The 24,169-nt window shown below is 42.5% G+C and overlaps 1 protein-coding gene across 1 annotated transcript in view; it reads left to right on the top strand.

Annotated features, from left to right (window-relative positions):
* Positions 1-24,169, top strand: part of LOC124709009 (A disintegrin and metalloproteinase with thrombospondin motifs 7-like) — a 552,648-nt gene that overhangs the window by 426,481 nt on the left and 101,998 nt on the right. Inside the window, exon 14 of the mRNA XM_047240641.1 lies at positions 16,224-16,344. Within this exon, the coding sequence (XP_047096597.1) occupies positions 16,224-16,344 (121 nt within the window). The remainder of the gene's footprint in view (positions 1-16,223; positions 16,345-24,169) is intronic.

The raw sequence follows: 24,169 nt of genomic DNA, 5'->3' as shown, positions 1-24,169 counted from the left end.
TTTTATTTTAGTTGCGATGATTAGCGTTTTCGACGACCGTGACGTCGTCGTAGGCATCGTGCTGGCTGCAGTGGAGGAGGTAAAAGCGGATTGCGAACCCTCAACGGCTGATGCGTTAAGAGTAAATAGGCTGTGGCGCAGCACTGCTCGCGGCATCGGTTGTGGTGGGGGTGGAGGATGTTTCAGCAATACAGGTCAGATCCCGTAGATGGAAGCGGCAGCAGAAGTGGGAGAGTTGAGTGTGATGATCTCTCACCTTCAGTCTCAGTCGCCGGCCAACTTGCTCCTCAGTCTCTCCTTCATGAATTTTATGTTTGTGAGGTGTAGCAAAAAATAAACTTTCTTTGCCTGGTGACGTTAAGCTGTGCATGGAAACGGTCGCCACCCGTGGGTATATCTAGGCGTGAGAGAAATAGTTTTTACTACCGTCACCGCTCGGGGGCTGAGGCTGAATTCGACGGAAAGGTGGAATGGGCTGCACCTTCTTCTGCGATCACCATGGGTTCAGAGACTGCCTTTCTCTCTGTTTCAGCTTTCAGGCGAAACCTGTGTCGTGTGTGTAAGTTGTCGGTGTGTGTGAGAGACTGTGGTGTGGTGCTTTAATAGAATCTTTAGTTGAATGTTTTAATAAGGCCTCATATATCTGAAAAACAAATTATTACCCACAAAAACAATGATAAATGAATTCATATGACTACAAAATTAGACAAGGATCGCAAATTACTCAGTTTATTTAATGTAAAATCGAAAGAAAGTGTTTAACAATCATTGAAAATAACAAGCTAATGCCGAGTCAAACCTGAAAAAGAGATTTGGGAGATGATTCATAGCCGGCCGGGGTGGCCGAGCGGTACTAGGCGCTACAGTCTGGAACCGCGAGACCGCTGCGGTCGCAGGTTCGAATCCAGCCTTGGGCATGGATGTATGCGAAGTCCTTAGGTTAGTTAGGTTTAAGTAGTTCTAAGTTCTAGGGGACTGATGACCTCAGAAGTTAAGTTCCATAGTGCTCAGAGCCATTTGAACCATTTAGATGATTCAGATGAACACGGATCTGGACAGAACGTTTACATTCGCAGAAGTCGTACCGTGGTTTCCGAAAGTTAGTGTATAGAGGTAGAAAACACTGCAGAAGGATATGCATGTTCATCGATTACCAGAATTGAAAGAATATTGTACGTCTAACAGCAAACAAGTCTTCAGAAAGAAGATTGAAATTGCTGAACATTGTTAAACATTATTCAACTTTCCCTACAACTAGCCTCGCAACTGGGGCTGGATTTGACCTTACTAATTATCTGAAGATGGCGGCCGCAGTATTAATTGAATCAGTCATTGGGTCTGTACCAACAACTTGCGTCTAAGTTCAACTTAGCCAGATGAGATGAGTGTCTCACCGCAGACGAGTGTGGAAAGCCGTCTAGAAGTGAAGTCTGCTCATTAAGATATTGAAGACAGAAGTAACTTTCTGCAGTGTGCTTCCGACGACAAGGAGGACTGTTCTCTTCGTTTTTCTGGTGTCACGTAATTTTAATTGGCTGAATGATAACTAATGTGAGTGCTGACCAGTAACAAGTTGTCTTACAAGACACTAGTCTCCCTCCCTTACTCGCATTTCAGGTGGTTAACGAGTTACAAAATTCGTTATACTTGACTCTCCAAGATTGTGTCCTTGTCCATCTCTCTGTGTTCCTGCGTTGGGCAGCAAGGGTGGACACCTATAAGCACAGCCGTATTCCTTACTCATTTCTAAATAACTTATGTTAATTGGACAAGCCGTTTTTACATTTCATTAAACATTCGGTCATAGCAGGATCTGAATGCAGCGTCAGTATCTCAGGATCTTCAAAGGAGCCCTAAACTTTCTGTTATCATTCCATTTTCTATGATGTTATCTTATTTTTCTACATTTTCGTGAATTTTTCCTGACTGCAGTTTTTCCCACAATAGATGTTCTTCCGGAAATCTGTCAAAAACGGCATGCATCTCCCAACCACAAACAGATCGCTAAAATAGTCTCTATTCTCCTTGCACAGCCTGGAAATATAGTCCGTATTATGTGACTTTGTGTGTCCGGCGCCAAATCAGGTGTCTTTCAAAGCGCTATCTGGCCCAATTGTCTGTCGTCGTGCTCCTTCACACATGCAGGGGAGGCACTTCCACGAATACCACTGGGGGCCGGTTTCCTGCCTGCTTGTGATCCCTACTGGGTGCACTCAGCCCTTGTGAGGCAAACTGAGGAGCTACTTGATTGAAAAGTAGCGGCTCCGGTCTCTGAAACTGACATACGGCCGGGACAGCGGTGCAGAGGTACAGAAGTTCTCTCTTACTCCAGCCCCTACCGTGTGAAAACGGAACGACGAGATGGCAGCAGACCAGGTAATTACCATGCATGCATAGGAAACAAAGTAACTTGTTCGCACCTAAAATGCAGTCAGTGCATTAGTCTACAGATTCGTGGTAAGAAGCAGCAGAGTATCGAGAGCAGGTAGGTTGGCGGCAGACTCCAGGACTTTCCGGCCTCAAATTTGCGTCCATTCTTTCTAAATTCTTGCGGCATGACACAATTAACAGCAATTCTGACTCCAAGCCAATGTACAGACTAGTGCACCACAATTCACGTTAACAAAGAACGAATAACCCAAGACAGCCGAACCAGAAACGAAAGAGACATAACTGAGCAGCGAATAAGAGGGAGAGCTGTGTCTGTGGTTATTTTAGTCTGTGTAGTGTGTTTCTACAGCCAAAAAAATAGTCTTTGTTGACAACCTCGAAAGGAATTTGCACTAAGTTACACCTGTTACATCTTTATGGAGAGAGTGAGTACATTTCAGTTCTATGGATATTCTGTCCATGCGGCGTCAACGCAAAGACACGAAGATTGTCTCCATCTGCGACCGTGTGGGCTATGAAAAATATTTGATTAGAAACAGCATTTCCTAACAGCCTATGCCTTAATGATATTTTTAACAACATTTATATGTCGTGATCAGATAATTATTCTGACATCACTGTCAAATAGTGCTATCCTTCCACAACACATTGGTAGTTTGAGAATTTTGCCCATAATTAATTTTCTGGGAGAGATTTGCGTGTTATGTTTCTGCGCTTGCTTAGTGTAAATTAACCGACCCGTGACTGCGGTGATTCGATTGGTAATTTCATCGGTTGCCACGTGCTGTGATCTGAATTTAATTTTTCTTATTTGTAACATGCTCATTCATTGTAAGGCCTTGATGAAGTTGGCCCAACCAACTTGAGCCTCAATCGCTCAGGAGAAGTCTATGATCGACACACTGTCCTGTACCCGTAACACGTTGTTTGTTTCTAGAACCCATTTGCTTGTTTATGACATATCGAGATACAACCATCGACGTGGTGTAACAAGAAATTTGATTCGACAGGCCAGGCGCTTATTTCCATTGATGTACGGTCCAATTACCATATTCCAACGAAACTTGGTACATATTCTAATGTCCTAATGAGGAACTGATTTATGCTGAAAAAAATTGTTCAAGTTTTGGGCACCATGTTCAAATCTAGCCTGTGAATGCAAGAAAGACATAGAAATCTTCCCGTATGTAATGGATTAGGAACGGGATGTGGTCAGAGAAGGTCAAACTACTGACAAGGCATTATGTTGATGACACATGACGCGATGAACAGTTGTTCGCAGCAGTTCCGGTGGAATCCCATTAGCTTTATTATTCCTGCAAATCTAGATTTCGGCTATAAACAGCCATCTTCTGTGCATTTTCGTTGTATTTCAACAGACTCGCGGCAGTTGGTGTCACAATATGTTCTTACAGGTGTACAGGCAGAAGGAAGTGTCCTGTCTATACACCTGTAAGAATATATGATGATATGAACTGAAGCGTATCTGTTAAAACATAACAAATATGCACGGAATATGGCTATTTAAAGCCAAAATCTAGATTTCTTAATGAGACTGCGACTGACTGCTGTGCACCTCTCCTTTCTTATAGACTACGGTCGCTGTGGAAAACAGTTCCTGACGGAATCAGTGTTGGTTAATTTCCGGTGGTATCTTAGCTAGTGTTCCTGTACACCAGCCTTCAAATGAGGTAGAGACCGAACATGTAGTGGTAAACGCGTTGTTTTAGATATCCCCAGGGGCCAAAAGTCACATCGATTCAGATCAATTGATATTGCAGGCCATGCATCTGGAAAACCTGTGCAGATAACGCGTCCGAGGAAGGTTATAATTAAGCAGATCTTTCACTGGGCGAGCGACGTGAGGTGTTGCTTCAACTTGTAGGGAAACAGCGGTTTCCACACATTTGCGCTCTTCCAAAGCAGGAATCACATGCTGTTCGAGGAGGTCCTGATAACACTAAGACGTTACGGAACACCTGACAAGCCCTCTGGGTTTATTCTTTTCAAAGAAGAACGGACCGAGAACAAAGGTGCTTGTGATTCCTCACCACACAGTCACGTACTGCGAGTGCAGTGGCTCTTTGTACGCAACACGCGGTTTAACATTACCCCAGATTCGGCTGTTCTTTGCATTCACTGCACCCTTTAGTGTAAAATATTCTTCGCACTCCTCAGCGCATTGCCGACCACATATCATCAAGTTCGATCCATGCCTGAAACCGAAGAGCAAATTAAGAATGTTGCTGCGGATCATAAGGTTTCAGTTGTTGCATCATCTGTAACTTGTACGTGTACTAGTGTAAAATATACCGCAAGACTTTCCTTACTGTTGACATGTGATGGACAATTCGTTGCTAATGATAAATGGATGGAAGGTAGCCTAAAGGGCCGGCTGGATTGGCCGAGCGGTTCTAGGCGCTTCAGTACGGAACCGCGCGACTGCTACTGTCGCAGGTTCGAAACCTGCCTCGGGCATGGATGTGTGTGATGTCCTTAGATTACTTAGGTTTAAGTAGTTCTAAGTTCTAGGGAACTGATGACATCAGATGTTAAGTCCCATAGTGCTCAGAGCAATTTGACAAGTCTCGTGACAGTGCACGAGCACTAGCAATAGCCGGCGCACGTGCTGCATGGTGCGTTACAGCAACAGCAACCTCGTCGATAACATCCTCCGGGATGGGAAACCTTCCTCTTCCAGGCGCCACACCAAGCTCACGCGTGTCTGAACTTCATTATCGTCTTCTTTAAACCTTTTAATGACATCAGGTCTCTCCTCAAACCTTTCAATCGGCAATACTCTCTCAATCCAGCAATGTAATTGCTGCTGTTCACATGAAACAGTTTCATTAACAGCGCATGCTCTCTGTTCTCGAGAGCCATACTGTTCACTTACGGTATGGCTTCTCAAATGACAGCGTGGATCTCATGACGTCATATAAACAGTGTACGGCGCCAGATTTGCACCTGGTGGCCACAGCTGGAACTAATTTGTTTTCCAGAGTAAATAGCTTCTGCATTGACGCATCAGCATATCTACCAACTTTCACTGCCGTACAATAATTACAGCTCGCTCTGCACATCCGTGAGTAGTTGCACTTAAATTATAACCAAACGGTACTTTCCTTACCGCATTTCATAACAGGCAGTTATAGTATTTTGGCTGGTCAATATATTTATTTCACGTACAACCCATATCTGTAGTCTGTACCTGTGTGATCTCTGTCTCATCCAACCCTCTGACTAATAACCTCTACCAGCAGCATCAACTCAGAACTATTTAGATGTACGTTGGGTTTCTCCAAACCTCAGAGCCGTACCAGCTCAGTGTTGGACGGCCAGGAGTTATGACAGCTTTAACATGCTTCTCATAACGCCATTGATGAATAGTCGTGCATGATGCCGAAAAAATTCAACGTAACGGACAGTTTCGCCATGAGACCTAAAATTCTGTGTTTTCACGTCGGGAACATGTGAGGACACGTCAGTGTGCTTGGAGGGACAGCTACTGACAATAAACTAGACCTCCTCTACAAGTGCTCATACAGGCTGCTTCAAAGCCTTTCCATCAACCATCTAGAAGTGATCGTCATTCGGAAAAATTTTTGTTAGAGACTACATGTTCGCTGAGGCTTCCTGGAGTCGCTAGGTGTTCTTTTGTATTGGTTATGCTCCTGAAAGACGGCAGGCATAGGCACTCTGCAGCGTTCATATGCCTTGTGTGTTGTCTATAATCCGTCACCTGCTCCGTATGAAAGGGGTAGGCCCAGCAAAACTTAAGTTCCTGGTTCGTTTCTAAAATATCTTCTTCCTCATGCAGACACTTATTCTTAAGGTTTTCTTGATGAAAATCACTGTATTAATTTACTGGGGTAGGTAGTATGTAGCACCTGGTTAGTAGATCCTGTCATCTCGGTGAAATCTCGTCGTCCCAGGGCCGGCTGATATTAAAGGACGCCTAACGCCGCCGAGAAGTTTCAGAATATTTTGTCTCTAACGAAATTTGTGCCTCGTGACGTGATCTATCACCCCTAAACATTTGATGAAAAAATGAAAATATAACCCTGCCGCTACTATTGTAATTTAGTAATCTGTTACCTAAATAACAGAAACCCTGTCTCTATGTTCCACGTATAACCCTCTTAATAAGTTTAGTTTAGTTTCCAAATACAGTACACTGTGGGAGGATAGTCCTGTTCATAGGAAAAGCTAACCAATAGAGTTACCCTTTTTAAAGGATTTGACCGCGTGTTGTGTCTTATGGATAAGTAGATCAAACTATTCAATTCTTTTCCTACGACCTTACCCAGCGGTTAGATAGAAACGCAGTATTCTATTGAAACTAGGACAACTCAGTTCCAAGTTCGTTTCGTGGTTTGAAATATGTATTAATGGTTGCCAGCCTATCCAGGCAATGAGACAGTGAAGTATTGGAAAAGCGGTTGGCTCTGAGCACTATGGGACTTAACATCTGAGGTCATCAGTCCCCTAGAACTACTTAAACCTAACTAACCTAAGGACGTCACACACATCCATGCCGGAGGTAGGATTCGAACCTGCGACCGTAGCAGTCTCGCGGTACCGGACTGAAGCGCCTAGAACCGCACGGCCACCGTGGCTGGCTGGAAAAGCGGAAGTATGAATTTTGCCTATTTTCTTGCTACTGTTTAAGTTGCTTCTTCAAATAAATATTACTCCACGTAAACAATGTTGGCTATTACGTTTTTAAAATAGAAAAATTCCAGTAGATAACTTCAAGGAAGCAACAAAAAAAAAAATTGCCAAGGAGGACTTTTAAAAAAGCACTTCCCATAATCAACAAACTTAAATACTAAAATACTTAGATACGAAAGCAAACTCTTTTTATACTGAACATTTCACTTCAAGAAAAGCTCTTTCTTATTGGAATTTACTTTCAAAAGCTAATATTCTTTGAACTAACTGTATGGTCATTTAATAGATTCTAGTAACTTGGCTTCACTCTAGTTGAATATTACGTAAGCAAACTTTTGCTATAACACTGTGCAATAGTTAAGAAAACTTTCTCATTATTTACATAAAAACAATTTAAATGGTGACTCTTTATATTAACTGGGCACTTCGTAAGTGTGTGAAGCAGGATACTCGGATTAATCAAACACCAGGAAGGAACCCTATGTAGGTGTTTGATTAGGATGAAATAACAGGGTGAACCAGTTTCTTTAAAGTTCAAGAATGATTATTAAAACACAGTTTAAATTAATGGTTCACGCTGTACAAAAGCATAAAACAAAAAAAAACTCTTGTATGGTGGCTGTACGCTTGGGTGTGGCGAACAATTATGACGTCTACACCAACACAGTGCGGCATGCAAGTATCTTCAGTATGGCCTCAATTTCTCTTCTTGGCGTCGTTCAGTTTTACATACAGTAGCCCAACAACTCGCAGCAATGCCGCAAGCCGTTTGTAGTCTTCATCTGAGGCATTTTAGTGCAAATTTTAGGGCAAAGTTTCTCCTGCTCCACAAAGGTGTTGCCTCAATCACTGCTGCCTACAGACTGTGTAATATACTTCCCGCTCTTGCACTAGCTATCACGCCAAATCGCCCTTTCCACCTTTTAAACTCCCCACAGCCACTTTCGTTTCAAACAAAAGCACACTGGCTTTTACATAACATCTACTTCTTACATTGTTCCTAAGCGTGACCGTTTCTTACAATTCTCCAATTTATGTCAACATGAACCGTTTATACACTCAAATAATTTTAAATACAAATGTTATCATAAAATTATTTAACGTAATAAACAATTTATATAGCACTTTACATATATTATTCACATACAGTGCAAAGAACTTCAACTTCCAGTACAGTACACTTTACTTTACATACATAGAAAATATACACTACTGGCCATTAAAATTGCTACACCAAGAAGAAATGCAGATGATAAATAGGTATTCATTCGACAAATATATTATACTAGAACTGACATGTGATTACATTTGCATCTAGTTTGGGTGCATAGATCCTAAGAAATCAGTACCCAGAACCACCACCTCTGGCCGTAATAACGGCCTTCATACGCCTGGGCATTGAGTCAAACAGAGATTGGATGGCGTGTGCAGGTACAGCTGCCCATGCAGTTTCAACACGATACCACAGTTCATCAAGAGTAGTGACTGGCGTATTGTGACGAGCCAGTTGCTCGGCCACCATTGACCAGACGTTTTCAGTTGATGAGACATCTGGAGAATGTGCTGGCCAGGGCAGCAGTCGAACATTTTCTGTATCAAGAAAGGCCCGTACAGGACCTGCAACATGTAATCGTGCATTACCCTGCTGAAATGTAGGGTTTCGCAGGGATCGAATTAACGGTAGAGCCACGGGTCGTAACACATCTGAAATGTAACGTCCACTGTTCAAAGTGCCGTCAATGAGAACAAGAGGTGACCGAGACGTGTAACCAGTGGCACCCCATACCATCACGCCGGGTGATACGCCAGTATGGCGATGACGAATACACGCTTCCAATGTGCCTTCACCGTGATGTCGCCAAACACGGATGCGACCATCATGATACTGTAAACAGAACCTAGATTCATCCGAAGAAATGACGTTTTGCTATTCGTGCACCCAGGTTCGTAGTTGAGTACACCATCGCAGGCGCTCCTGTCTGTGATGCAGCGTCAAGGGTAACCGCAGCCATGGTCTCCGAGCTGATAGTCCATGTTACTGAAAACGTCGTCGAACTGTTCGTGCAAATGATTGTTGTCTGCCGGCCGAAGTGGCCGTGCGGTTAAAGGCGCTGCAGTCTGGAACCGCAAGACCGCTACGGTCGCAGGTTCGAATCCTGCCTCGGGCATGGATGTTTGTGATGTCCTTAGGTTAGTTAGGTTTAACTAGTTCTAAGTTCTAGGGGACTAATGACCTCAGCAGTTGAGTCCCATAGTGCTCAGAGCCATTTTTGATTGTTGTCTTGCAAACGTCCCCATCTGTTGGATCAGGGATCGAGACGTGGCTGCACGATCCGTTACATCCATGAGGATGAGATGCCTGTCATCTCGACTGCTAGTGATACGAGGCCGTTGGGATCCAGCACGGCGTTCCGTATTACCCTCCTGAACCCACCGATTCCATATTCTGCTAAGAGTAATTGGATCGCGACCAACGTGAGCAGCAATGTCGCGATACGATAAACCGCAATCGCGATAGGCTACAATACGACCTTTATCAAAGTCGGAAACGTGATGGTACGCATTTCTCCTTCTTACACGAGGGATGACAACAACGTATCAACAGGCAACGCCGGTCAGCTGCTGTTTGTGTATGAGAAATCGGTTGGAAATTTTCCTTATGTCAACACATTGTAGGTGTCGCCATCGGCACCGACCTTGTGTGAATGCTCTGAAAAGCTAATCACTTGCATATCACAGCATCTTCTTCCTGTCGGTTAAATTTCGCGTCTGTAGCAAGTCATCTTCGTGGTGTAGCAATTTTAATGGCCAGTAGTGTAGTACCAATATGCGAATATTTTAAAGCAAAAAATTATAAAAATTTAGATGAACCATAACAAATAGTGTTATAAAAAGACGTTGAAATATCCTGTATATGTGAGAGGCCCCCCATGAACCATGGACCTTGCCGTTGGTGGGGAGGCTTGCGTGCCTCAGCGATACAGATAGCCGTACCGTAGGTGCAGCCACAACAGAGGGGTATCTGTTGAGAGGCCAGACAAACGTGTGGTTCCTGAAGAGGGGCAGCAGCCTTTTCAGTAGTTGCAAGGGCAACAGTCTGGATGATTGACTGATCTGGCCTTGTAACAATAACCAAAACGGCCTTGCTGTGCTGGTACTGTGAACGGCTGAAAGCAAGGGGAAACTACAGCCGTAATTTTTCCCGAGGGCATGCAGCTTTACTGTATGATTACATGATGATGGCGTCCTCTTGGGTAAAATATTTCGGAGGTAAAATAGTCCCCCATTCGGATTTCCGGGCGGGGACTACTCAAGAGGATATCGTTATCAGGAGAAAGAAAACTGGCGTTCTACGGATCAGAGCGTGGAATGTCAGATCCCTTAATCGGGCAGGTAGGTTAGAAAATTTAAAAAGGGAAATGGATAGGTTGAAGTTAGATATAGTGGGAATTAGTGAAGTTCGGTGGCAGGAGGAACAAGACTTCTGGTCAGGTGACTACAGGGTTATAAACACAAATTCAAATAGGGGTAATGCAGGAGTAGGTTTAATAATGAATAGGAAAATAGGAATGCGGGTAAGCTACTACAAACAGCATAGTGAACGCATTATTGTGGCCAAGATAGATACGAAGCCCACGCCTACTACAGTAGTACAAGTTTATATGCCAACTAGCTCTGCAGATGACGAAGAAATTGAAGAAATGTATGATGAAATAAAAGAAATCATTCAGATTGTGAAGGGAGACGAAAATTTAATAGTCATGGTTGACTGGAATTCGAGTGTAGGAAATGGGAGAGAAGGAAACATAGTAGGTGAATATGGATTGGGGGACAGAAATGAAAGAGGAAGCCGCCTGGTCGAATTTTGCACAGAGCACAACATAATCATAACTAACACTTGGTTTAAGAATCATGAAAGAAGGTTGTATACATGGAAGAACCCTGGAGATACTAAAAGGTATCAGATAGATTATATAATGGTAAGACAGAGATTTAGGAACCAGGTTTTAAATTGTAAGACATTTCCAGGGGCAGATGTGGACTCTGACCACAATCTATTGGTTATGACCTGTAGATTAAAACTGAAGAAACTGCAAAAAGGTGGGAATTTAAGGAGATGGGACCTGGATAAACTAAAAGAACCAGAGGTTGTACAGAGATTCAGGGAGAGCATAAGGGAGCAATTGACAGGAATGGGGGAAATAAATACAGTAGAAGAAGAATGGGTAGCTTTGAGGGATGAAGTAGTGAAGGCAGCAGAGGATCAAGTAGGTAAAAAGACGTGGGCTAGTAGAAATCCTTGGGTAACAGAAGAAATATTGAATTTAATTGATGAAAGGAGAAAATATAAAAATGCAGTAAGTGAAACAGGCAAAAAGGAATACAAACGTCTCAAAAATGAGATCGACAGGAAGTGCAAAATGGCTAAGCAGGGATGGCTAGATGACAAGTGTAAGGATGTAGAGGCCTGTCTCACTAGGGGTAAGATAGATACCGCCTACAGGAAAATTAAAGAGACCTTTGGAGATAAGAGAACGACTTGTATGAATATCAAGAGCTCAGATGGAAACCCAGTTCTAAGCAAAGAAGGGAAAACAGAAAGGTGGAAGGAGTACATAGAGGGTCTATACAAGGGCGATGTACTTGAGGACAATATTATGGAAATGGAAGAGGATGTAGATGAAGATGAAATGGGAGATATGATACTGCGTGAAGAGTTTGACAGAGCACTGAAAGACCTGAGTCGAAACAAGGCCCCCGTAGTAGACAATATTCCATTGGAACTACTGACGGCCGTGGGAGAGCCAGTCCTGACAAAACTCTACCATCTGGTGAGCAAGATGTATGAAACAGGCGAAATACCCTCAGACTTCAAGAAGAATATAATAATTCCAATCCCAAAGAAAGCAGGTGTTGACAGATGTGAAAATTACCGAACTATCAGCTTAATAAGTCACAGCTGCAAAATACTAACACGAATTCTTTACAGACGAATGGAAAAACTAGTAGAAGCCAACCTCGGGGAAGATCAGTTTGGATTCCGTAGAAACACTGGAACACGTGAGGCAATACTGACCTTACGACTTATCTTAGAAGAAAGATTAAGGAAAGGCAAACCTACGTTTCTAGCATTTGTAGACTTAGAGAAAGCTTTTGACAATGTTGACTGGAATACCCTCTTTCAAATTCTAAAGGTGGCAGGGGTAAAATACAGGGAGCGAAAGGCTATTTACAATTTGTACAGAAACCAGATGGCAGTTATAAGAGTCGAGGGACATGAAAGGGAAGCAGTGGTTGGGAAGGGAGTAAGACAGGGTTGTAGCCTCTCCCCGATGTTGTTCAATCTGTATATCGAGCAAGCAGTAAAGGAAACAAAAGAAAAATTCGGAGTAGGTATTAAAATTCATGGAGAAGAAGTAAAAACTTTGAGGTTCGCCGATGACATTGTAATTCTGTCAGAGACAGCAAAGGACTTGGAAGAGCAGTTGAATGGAATGGACAGTGTCTTGAAAGGAGGATATAAGATGAACATCAACAAAAGCAAAACAATGATAATGGAATGTAGTCTAATTAAGTCGGGTGATGCTGAGGGAATTAGATTAGGAAATGAGGCACTTAAAGTAGTAAAGGAGTTTTGCTATTTGGGGAGCAAAATAACTGATGATGGCCGAAGTAGAGAGGATATAAAATGTAGGCTGGGAATGGCAAGGAAAGCGTTTCTGAAGAAGAGAAATTTGTTAACATCCAGTATTGATTTAAGTGTCAGGAAGTCATTTCTGAAAGTATTCGTATGGAGTGTAGCCATGTATGGAAGTGAAACATGGACGATAAATAGTTTGGACAAGAAGAGAATAGAAGCTTTCGAAATGTGGTACTACAGAAGAATGCTGAAGATTAGATGGGTAGATCACATAACTAATGAGGAAGTATTGAATAGGATTGGGGAGAAGAGAAGTTTGTGGCACAACTTGACCAGAAGAAGGGATCGGTTGGTAGGACATGTTCTGAGGCATCAAGGGATCACCAATTTAGTATTGGAGGGCAGCGTGGAGGGTAAAAATCGTAGAGGGAGACCAAGAGATGAATACACTAAGCAGATTCAGAAGGATGTAGGTTGCAGTAGGTACTGGGAGATGAAAAAGCTTGCACAGGATAGAGTAGCATGGAGAGCTGCATCAAACCAGTCTCAGGACTGAAGACCACAACAACAACAACAACATGTGAGAGGACTGTGAAACTTAAATTCGGTCGAAGATCTGATATAGACTGTGATGTAGATTGGACAGTCACTATTGCAAGTTGTAAGTGGCGTCTATCTTTTCTCTAAAAATATTTTTATGGTGCGAGTCGGCAACCTTTATGTTCCAAGGAGCCATATGTTAAGTCCTCGTTGCTAATGATAAATGGATGGAAGGTAGCCTAAAGGGCCGGCTGGATTGGCCGTGCGGTTCTAGGCGCTACAATCTGTAACCACGCGGTTGCTACGGTCGCAGGTTCGAATCCTGCATCGGGCATGGATGTGTGTGATGTCATTAGGTTAGTTAGGTTTAAGGAGTTCTAAGTTCTAGGGTACTAATGACGTCAGTTGTTGAGTCCCATAATGCTCAGAGCCATTTGAACCTTTTACCCTAACGGATCTGTCATAATAGAAATCTGGATAGGCATGGTAAAGATTTGTTGCTAAGGTGCATGTTTTAGTCAACTTGTTGCTGAAGAACTGCTACACTGTTGACAATTTGCAGCAGCCGTGGCTAGCTATAAACAGAGGGAGGACATGGGGGTGCGTCTGCGTACACTGAATGTTTGTCGGTAGAGCTGACTATCAACAGTTTGCTGTAACGTTCGGCACCAACTAGTAACACGGACCTAGTCTCGAACTAGAAGAAGGTGCGCAAGTGCCCAGCATTTATAACACCGTCCTGATGGTCTTCACTGGTCGGCTTCCTGGAGGTTCTTCATTGGCCAGGTCATCATATTGGTGGCGATGTTCAAACGCCGCTCGTGGCACCGACAGTATCGATAAGCTGCGATACTACAAATATAAAATAAAATCTTAATAAAGCAACATATTCAGTTCTCAACGCGAAACACCGATACTGTCAGTTTTCGTGGTTTAAGGCAACTGAAGAAAACATGTGAACCTTAACTGTAGACACTAGGGTGCCGTTAATGGTGTGTCGCGCCTCAGATGCACTTCACATCTCATGGATGTGTGTGTTGTCCTTAGGTTAGTTAGGTTTAAGTGTAGTTTGCCAAAGTCTGTGTCTTATAAGTAGAATTGCCCAATAATCGTTAATAGGAACCAGTCTGAATTACGAGAATGTTTTTATTACGGCAATGGACACTAATATAACAGTTTCACGTAGGCTGGGGTGTGCATCCAACTTTATGAGCTAAGCCCAGGTTTGCCACATTGTAATGATGCAGATTTGAGGAGCCTGTGTATTTTTTTCGTTTTCTTTTTCTTCATTTTATGTTATAAACATCTGATCATTAGTGTCATTGTAGTTTCGTAATTGCAAATCTATGTCTAAATCATGGAGTTCACAGTATCAGTAACCATATTTGTAACGAGAGCTTGCGAAATCGAGGTGGAGTATCGAGAGTGGTAAGTTGGAATCTGGGAAGCAGGTTGTTTGTGACTGCTCGCGGATTTTACATATTGTGGACACTCTAATGTGAACTGAACTAACACGCAGAGCCGGTGGACATTGATTACCGGCAGATAAACGATGAACAGTGACGTCTGAGACAGTCTTCCAAGAAGTTTTCGCGAGTGTTACAGACCCTTGCAGCTGCAACAACGAGAACGCGGTATCAGTATGGACTGTATGAGGATTGTGAGTGACAGCAATTAAAAGCGTGGTGATATCATATATGGCAGTGGACGCCATTGTATCCTGAGTGCTCAGTTATGTGGAACGTGTTCAAGCCGTGCACAGCTGGGTACCGAAACTCTACGGCATCTAAGTTTCGACAGTGAGTTAAACAGGAGTACAGTGGGAATTCTACCTAAAATGGAAGAATAATTAGCATGGAATCACCAGCTTCATTTCAAGGTAGATGGAAAACATCACCTTCTGTCATTGCTGATGCAGTACCTCGGAATACAGACAATACAAACCCAGCCAACCGAGAGATTCTGTGTGATGCAATGATATAAGAAGCAAGCTCCCTCAGGCATTAACTTATGTAATTTCGAGAGCCCATAAACACATATCTGTCACAATAGCTGATGACGATATATTCCCATGCCCTCCCTGTACAGCTAGGTCCCACCATCGGCTACAATAATTCTCGTAAGGTGTGCCAATTTCTGGCTCGTGTCTCATTGAGACTTGAGATACATCACGTTATAGCACGTCTGATGAAAACTGCATCGATATGTGGGAAGAAATTATCCTTTACACATTCCGTCTGTAGGAAATATCAAGCATTTTGTACGTGCAGCAGCATTTTAGCTCGGACAGGAGGGTTCGATTTCACACTTTAGCCATTGTCGTATGAACAAAAAAATGGCTCTGAGCCCTATGGGACTTAACATCGGAGGCCATCGGTCCCTAGAACTTAGAACTACTTAAACCTAACTAACCTAAGGACAGCACACACATCCATGCCCGAGGCAGGATTCGAACCTGCGACCGTAGCGGTCGCGCGGTTCCAGACTGAAGCGCCTAGAACCGCTCGGCCACTTCGACCGCCGTATGAACACTTGCTCAAAGAAAACAAAAAGGATGTATGTAGAGTGGGAAAAAAGTACGATATATGGAGGAAAGCTACTGTATAGATAAGGAGGAGATAATAAGAGGGCATAGAATAATGATATGTGAACTAAACTGTTTCGCTAATCCGCGCACACAAGGTACCATTGAGCCATCGATCAGATGTTGCTCACAAATGCACTTTGGTGTTAGGTAAATTGCAGATGGTTTCTTTTGTGGAACGAGTAGCAAAACAGCTGATGGATTCGGTAACATTTGATCTTAGTTTTTAGATACACTGTTAACATCGTTTTCTCTCATCGTTATGGTTGCTTTAATGATGTGCATCCTACAAGTTACAGCAGCTCGTAAAGCCACACGCATAAATGTGGTGTCTAATGTCACAAATGCTACAGCGCTGGTTCTGTAGCCTGTTATTGGCTGTCTCCTGTGTAGCACGTGGGCTGCGACTGGGTGCTCGATTCCGATGCTGCCGACGATCCGTGCGGCGTCTGCAAGGGCAACGGGACCATGTGCCAAAAGGTCGACCACACATTCACCCAGGCCTCGGGAAACGGTAAGTAAGCTACTGTTGTGCGTACTCAGTCGCCATGCTCACAACAAGAAGAACGTGATCGGACACTGAGGCTCCTGTGCCCTCTATTAACAGGAGGGTAATTTTCAGCGGCATGTAGCAACTAATGTAGACTGTTGCTTGAAGCTTCTTGTCTTTCATCACTATCTGACGGAATTGATTGTTTTCTCCGTTATTATTATATTCGTATTTCTGTCGGAGTCAACGGCGACAGCATACGTGAAGGGCTCTTCGTAAGTTCTGTGACCCTGCGCTACTAATAAAGAAGCTACAAAGGTTGGCACCGAATGACCAAACTTCACAAGTTCGTTTTTCAAAACTGCCGTAATTTCATGTTGTTCGTTACACTCAAAGTAAAGATGTCTTGCATCGTCCTTTTCTCCATAAGAACAGAAACTAGTCTCTACGAAGTGTAGATGTTTGAGAAAACGGCAGTGATTCAATTTAAGTTTAGATATTAAATAAGCAAGGTTGAGAACGTGCTGCGGTCTAAGGCGCTGCAGTCATGGACTGTGCGGCTGATCCCGGCGGAGGTTCGAGTCCTCCCTCGGGCATGGGCGTGTGTGTGTTTGTCCTTAGGGTAATTTAGGTTAAGTAGTGAGTAAGCTTAGGGACTGATGACCTTAGCTGTTAAGTCCCATAAGATTTCACACACATTTGAACATTTTTTGAACATACAAAATTCCTGGAAGCTGTTTGCATATGTAAGGGGAAGAGAACTGGTCGGCCACGCACATCTGATGAAACTATCTAGCTTATCCGAGATGCGTTCAGACGGTGCCCTCTGAAGTCCACCATACGGGCAGGGATCCGTTGATTCGTGCGCGGAGTGAAATGGACTACCGTTTCGACGTTTTTCGAGCAAAGCATGTTGCTTATATTGAGTGTATGGTGTTCCATCAGTGTGAACAGAAAACTGAATCTTCCTCTATCCTGTAATAAGCGCACTGTGTTTCTGTCTTTTATAGTGTGTCTATAATAAACAATCGAAATTTCTTCTTTCTTTTTGAATCACCGTGTGTTGTGTATCTAGTTCTGAGTAGTTACATGGCTCGTAATTCGAATAGAACAGTCGTACACAAACTCGGAATGTAGAACAGGCTTATAACAAATTTATTGGTTTTAGAAACATCATTACGAGTATGGATTGCTCCGAAGTCCTGTATTATAACTGAACCCTAATTTTATTATTTAATTGAGCATTGTTGGCAGAAGGAATACCAGTTACTGCCTTCAGCGAAAATAATTTTAGTACGTGTGGCATGTTAAAACCGTTCCTAGAAGTCCCTTGAACGTTTCATTGTAAGTAAGCTTTCACTAGATGAGGAAGAGGCCCAATAATACAGAAGCATTCAGTTTGGTCTACATTGTTAAGTTCGGTTTAATCACTTGTGGATGGAAAATAGGCATAGAGGTACCGCCTCCATACGGAATTTGGAAGCCCGTATTCTAAAACTAACAGTGCGTTCATTAGAGTGGAGTGCATTACTCCCAAATTCTCTCTCAGCATTTTGTGCTAATATATGCTAATTTTGTAAAGGCAGCTGTCCGTGACAAATCCGTAATAACAACTGGGAAAGGTGCCACTCAGTGTAACTACTAACCACTTTCTTCTTCTCCAATGAAGTTGTCTAATTTTAGTGTCTTCAGGTTTCAGCTACATCAAAACACTAGCTTTGCGCCCGCTGCTACGGTCCACAAATTGTAACACCCAAGCTTTTCATGCTAATTAAGACCACAGAAGCTTGGTCTTTCCCAAATGCATTTCCAAGCAAAAAGCAATTTTGGTAGCTGGAGTTTTGTTAACAATGACTTTTGTGATCTTGTGGAGATATTTTCATAGCAACTTTCATCCTCTAAAAAATCTTACTTTTATCTGATAGAGAAATGAAATACCAGTTTTCATAAATTTAGCTTTAAAAATGTTTTAATGTAACTAAATATTTTCTTAAAAATTTTCGACTCCTATTTCACCCCCTTAGGGGTTCAGTTTCGAAAAACATTGGAACACACATTTTTTTAAAAATTTGTAACCGAGACACGTTCATAGGATCTGTCGACCTGGAAGAAGCGTTGGACAATGAAAATGGTGCAAGTTCTTCGAACTTCTGAGAAAAATAAGGGTAAGCTATAAGGAGAGAAAGGCAATATACAATATGCACAAGAGCCAAGAGGGAATAATAAGAGTGCACAACCAAGAACGAAGTGCTCGTATTGAAAAGGCCGTAAGGCAGGGATGTAGTCTTTCGCCCCTACTGTTCAATCTGTATATGGAAGATGCAATGAGAGAAATAAAAGAAAGGTTCAGGAGCGCAATTAAAATTCAAGGTGAAAGGATATCAATGATACGATTCACTAATGACATTGCTATCCTGAGTGAAAGTGAAGAAGAATTACATGATCTGCTGAAGGGAATGAACAGTCTTACGAGTATAGAATATGGACTGACAGTAAATCGAATAAAGATGAAAGTAATGAGAAGTAGCAAAAATGAAAATAGTGAGAAACTTAACTTCAGGATTGATGACCACGAAGTACATGAAATTAAGGAATTCTGCTACCTAGGCAGCAAAATAACCAATAACGGACGGAGCAAGGAGGACATCCCATGCGGGTTAGTACTGGAAAAAAGGGCGTTCCTGGCCAAGAGAAGTCTACTAGTATCAAACATAGGCCTCAATTTGAGGAAGAAGTTTCTGAGAATGTGCGTTTGGAGCACAGCATTACATGTTAGTGAAACATGGACTGTGGGAAAACAGGAACAGAAGAGAATCGAAGCATTTGAGATGTGGTACTACAGAAGAATGTTGAAAATTAGGTGGACTGATAAGCTAAGGAATGAGGAGGTTCTGCTCAGAATCGGAGAGGATAACACTGACGAGGAGGAGCAGAATGATAGGACATTTGTTGAGACATCTGCGAATGACTTCCATTGTACTAGAGGGAGCTGTAGAGGGTAAAAACTGTAGACGAAGCCAGAGATCAGAATATATCCAGCAAATAACTGAGGACGTAGGTTGCAGAATGAGGTCAAATATCAATGTTCATACAAGTAGCTTTGAAAATACTTAAGTAGTTCATTATTAATGATATATTTTCAAAAAAAGCTTTCACCCACTATTTCACCCCCATAGCGTTAAATTTCCAAAAATGCTGAAACCCGTATTTCTTTATTTCTGACCGAGAAACCAAATACCAATTTTCGTAGGTCTAGTTTGAAAACTGCCTTAATAGCGACATTTTTTTAAAAAATCTTCATGCATTATTTAACTCCCATATGGTTGGAATTTCGGAAAATGCTTGTTTGCCTAGCGGTTTGGGCTGGGCGATAATGAGTCAGTCAGTCAGGATATTGCCTTTTACCAAACGTTGTAATTTTGTTAAATTTTAGAGGATTCTGTGAAGAAGTTTTAAATTGAAACTTCCTGGCAGAGTAAAACTGTGTGCCGGACCGAGACTCGAACTCGGGATCAGTTTTAATCTGCAAGGAAGTTTCATATCAGCGCACACTCCGCTGCAGAGTGAAAATCTCATTCTGAAGTTTTAAATTGTTTCTCTACTCACGACAACTGCTTTCTTAAGGTATTTCTCATAACAGATACTCCCAAATTAAGACACTCAGGCGTTTTGCTGAGCTATAATTTTTTCAGTGCCACTGATTGCTGTAATGCTCAAACTGTTTCTAAAATTACGAGATTTAACTTACAAAAAACGTAGATGTCTGTTAGTAAACGAAGCCAATTAAACTGTGCTGTACAACAATATAGCCGGCTGGAGTGGCCGAGCGGTTCTAGGCACTACAGTCTGGAACCGCGCGACCCTTACGGTCTCAGGTTCGAATCCTGCCTCGGGCATGGATGTGTGTGATGTCCTTAGGTTAGTTAGGTTTAAGTAGTTCTACGTTTTACGGGACTGATGACCTAAGAAGTTAAGTCCCATAGTGCTCAGAGCCATTTGAACCATTTTTACAACAATACATTAATTGTTTTTCTCTTTATGTCTTCTTTACTTTTCACTCAAAGATAAATTTGCTCCAGAATGAAACGATAACGATCTGATGTACATTTACGTAACACCATATATAGAGTACAACTGCAATATTTCTTCAGTACTCTCGACCTCATTTGTTCTGTTTCATTCTATTTAAAAGATTTTCAAGTCTCTTGAACCACTGTAACTGTAACTGACCATTCTCTAATCTTCACCACGTCACAGAGGGTACATACAAGTGAGTTAGTTCTACATCGAAGCTGGAGTTAATAAAATCACAAAATTGACAGTATTATCAGTAAAAATTAATTGAAAGTTAACAGTTAAACTTTTATCGTATTTTAGTTTATATTATTTTCCCGTAATTCCCTTATAAGTATTATTATTAAATCTTTCGTCCTTCCTGCTACATAACGATCCGCTTGTATTATAACTTCCGACTCTAATAATATTACTTCATTCGAAGAGTCTTATTCTCTCCTATTTTTTGGTTCTTTCCTCTAGTTACGGCACTGAGAAATAGTTTTAATTTTTCCCAATACGATAACTGTCACGTTTTATCTTCGTCGGATTATGTCGGATTCTTAATACACACTAAAGTGATGTTTTCTTAAAACTATTCATTATGATCAGTGACACACACAGAATTGTCTCTCTAGTCAAAACAGGGTTATATCAAGTGGACAATTCTTGATACTCTTGTTAACTCTTAGTCTTTTTGAATTCATTATTTTCTTTTGGTTGTCCAAATCTTTTTATTCGAATCTTCTCTTTCTTCTAAATCCATAAAATTTCCGTTTTCTTACTTTCGCGTAAAGATTCTTACGCCTATAGACAGTCTAGTTTTATCATTTTATTTTAATGCCGTAATTAAATCTCAGTGACTATAGACATCTTTCCCACATATATTTATTTGAGTGATACATTAGTCCATGTCAATCTCCTGAATTCAATTATTTCTCTGTCCTCTTGAATAATTGAAATTTGCAATATTTTAATTTTTTGGAAAAATCGATGCTTTGGGAGTCATTTTCTATAATTGCTATTCGCAGCGAAATTGCGACAACAGTAGAATTTATAATAAAAGAGTAGAATTTAATTTATAAAATCGAATCTGTGTATTACACAGTAAAGTACTTCATGCCAAAAAAAAAAAAAAAAATCTGCATTATCTATATCAGGCACACCTTGCAACAAGAAACCCTGTACACCTCTGGCACATGCGATGACACACTTTGGCTCATCTTTGAGAAAGAGCATATTATGTCCTGTTTAGTATTTCAGTTGCGTGATATTTCCTTTGAATTTGAGAGACCTGTTATTGGTCAGTACAAATGATAGTATAATGCTCACTTGAAGATTCACTAGAATGCGTACTTCGTCGAAGAGAAGGTAACAGGAGGGCCAATCAATGTCCATTTCAATATCTGTAAGAAGAATAGTCATCAGAGAGAACACATACATACACTACTGGCCATTAAAATTGCTACACCACGAAGATGACTTGCTACAGACATGAAATTTAACCGACAGGAAGAAGATGCTGTGATATGCAAATATTTAGCTTTTCAGAGCATTCACACAAGGTTGGCGCCGGTGTCGTCACCTACAACGTGCTGACATGAGGAAAGTTTACAACCGATTTCTCGTACACAAACAGCAGTTGACCGGCGTTGCCTGGTGAATCGTTGTTGTGATGCCTCGTGTAAGGAGGAGAAACGCGTACCTTCACGTATCCGACTTTGATAAAGGTCGTATTGTAGCCTATCGCGATTGCGGTTTATCATATCGCGACATTGCTGCTCGCGTTGGTCGAGATCCAATGACTCTTAGCAGAATATGGAATCGGTGGGTTCAGGAAGGTAATACGGAACGCCGTACTGGATCCCAACGGCCTCGTATCACTAGCAGTCGAGATAACAGGCATCTTATCCGCATGGCTGTAGCGGATCGTGCAGCCACATCTCGATCCCTGAGTCAACAGATGGGGACGTCTGCAAGGCAACAACCATCTGCACTAACAGTTCGACGACGTTTGCAGCAGCATCGACTATCAGTTCGGAGACCATGGCTGCGGTTACCCTTGACGCTGCATCACAGACAGGAGCGTCTGCGATGTTGTACTTAACGACGAACCTGGGTGCACGAATGGCAAAACGACATTTCTTCGGATGAATCCAGGTTCTGTTTACGGCATCATGATGGTCGCATCCGTGTTTGGCGACATCGCGGTGAACGCACATTGGAAGCGTGTATTCGTCATCGCCATACTGGCGTATCACCCGGTGTGATGGTATGGGGTGCCATTGGTTACACGTCGCGGTCACCTCTTGTTCGCATTGATGGCACTTTGAACAGTGGACGTTACATTTCAGATGTGTTACGACCCGTGGCTCTACCGTTAATTCGATCCCTGCGAAACCCTACATTTCAGCAGGGTAATGCACGATTACATGTTGCAGGTCCTGTACGGGCCTTTCTGGACACAGAGAATCTTCGACTGCTGCCCTGGCCAGCACATTCTCCAGATGTCTCATCAACTGAAAACGTCTGGTGAATGGTGGCCGAGCAACTGGCTCGTCACAATACGCCAGTCACTACTCTTGATGAACTGTGGTATCGTGTTGACGCTGCATGGACAGCTGTACGTGTACACGCCATCCAAGCTCTGTTTGACTCAATGGCCACGCGTATCAAGGCCGTTATTACGGCCAGAGGTGGTTGTTCTGGGTACTGATTTGTCGGGATCTATGCACCCAAATTGCATGGAAATCTAATCACATGTCAGGTGTAGTATAATATATTTGTACAATGAATACCCGTTTATCATCTGCATTTCTTCTTGGTGTAGCAATTTTAATGACCAGTAGTGTACATACCAGTTAGCGACCACATATGGAGACGTAGCTCACAGCGAGAACAGCGGTAGAAGTCCATTAGTGAGACGTTCCGCAAGCACTGATAGCAAGCGGCCCGGAGCACCCGACCGTGGCGGAGATTCCCAGTTACCCTTCACACTGGATGTTGGGTATGTCCCACAGGGCAACGATCGCCTCGAGTGCCTCGATTGCGCCACGTGTTTCACATTGGCGTCCATCAGCTGCAACAGCGTTTGTGAATCGCTCTCAAGGCCGGGACACTAAATACTGGCTGCTAATAGAGTGCCACCAGTAAGTCGCCCGATTAAGTCTAAGACGTGTTCAATTGACAATATTTCACGTGGACGAGCAGGCCACGGAAGCTGTAGCACTGAACATTTAATGCAATACTGGACGATCGTCGTCATGTTAAAAAGGAAATACTTGTACACATTGATGCACGGATTGGCTCTCCATCTCTCCTGATGTATCGGATACAGTAAGATACAGTAAGCATATGTTATCTGGAGCACCAAACACCCTACACGATCCAAAACGAATCGCCAGACCATCACACAAATCGTTCAGTTGTCACAAAACTGGAAAATGTTTGGGAGATGGAGAGAGAACAGTCGAGGTTGTGTGACGTCATTGACTTGGATACCCCCGAGGGGTATTTCACCCGCTTAGTTAAAATGATTTCTTTTTTCGGACTTAGGCCTATTGGCATAATTCCTTCGAGCAATGATGCTTTTGTGTCTTAAATGAACTTGTCCAATGTTGCTGACAATAAGTGCTTATACATTGTTAAGTATATGTTACTGATGACGATGAGAGAGAGAGAGAAAGAGAGAGAGAGAGAGAGAGAGAGAGAGAGAGAGAGAAAGGAGGTAACGAAACCTGTTGACGATCGGTTGATCCCGCCTCTCAAATGGCACCAACGGAACTGTCGATCTTAA

The sequence above is a fragment of the Schistocerca piceifrons genome, chromosome 7 (genome assembly GCF_021461385.2).
Source record: "Schistocerca piceifrons isolate TAMUIC-IGC-003096 chromosome 7, iqSchPice1.1, whole genome shotgun sequence".
Taxonomy (NCBI): domain Eukaryota; kingdom Metazoa; phylum Arthropoda; class Insecta; order Orthoptera; family Acrididae; genus Schistocerca; species Schistocerca piceifrons.
Note: the sequence above shows the minus strand (reverse complement) of the source record. Positions and strands in the feature narration are given on the sequence as shown.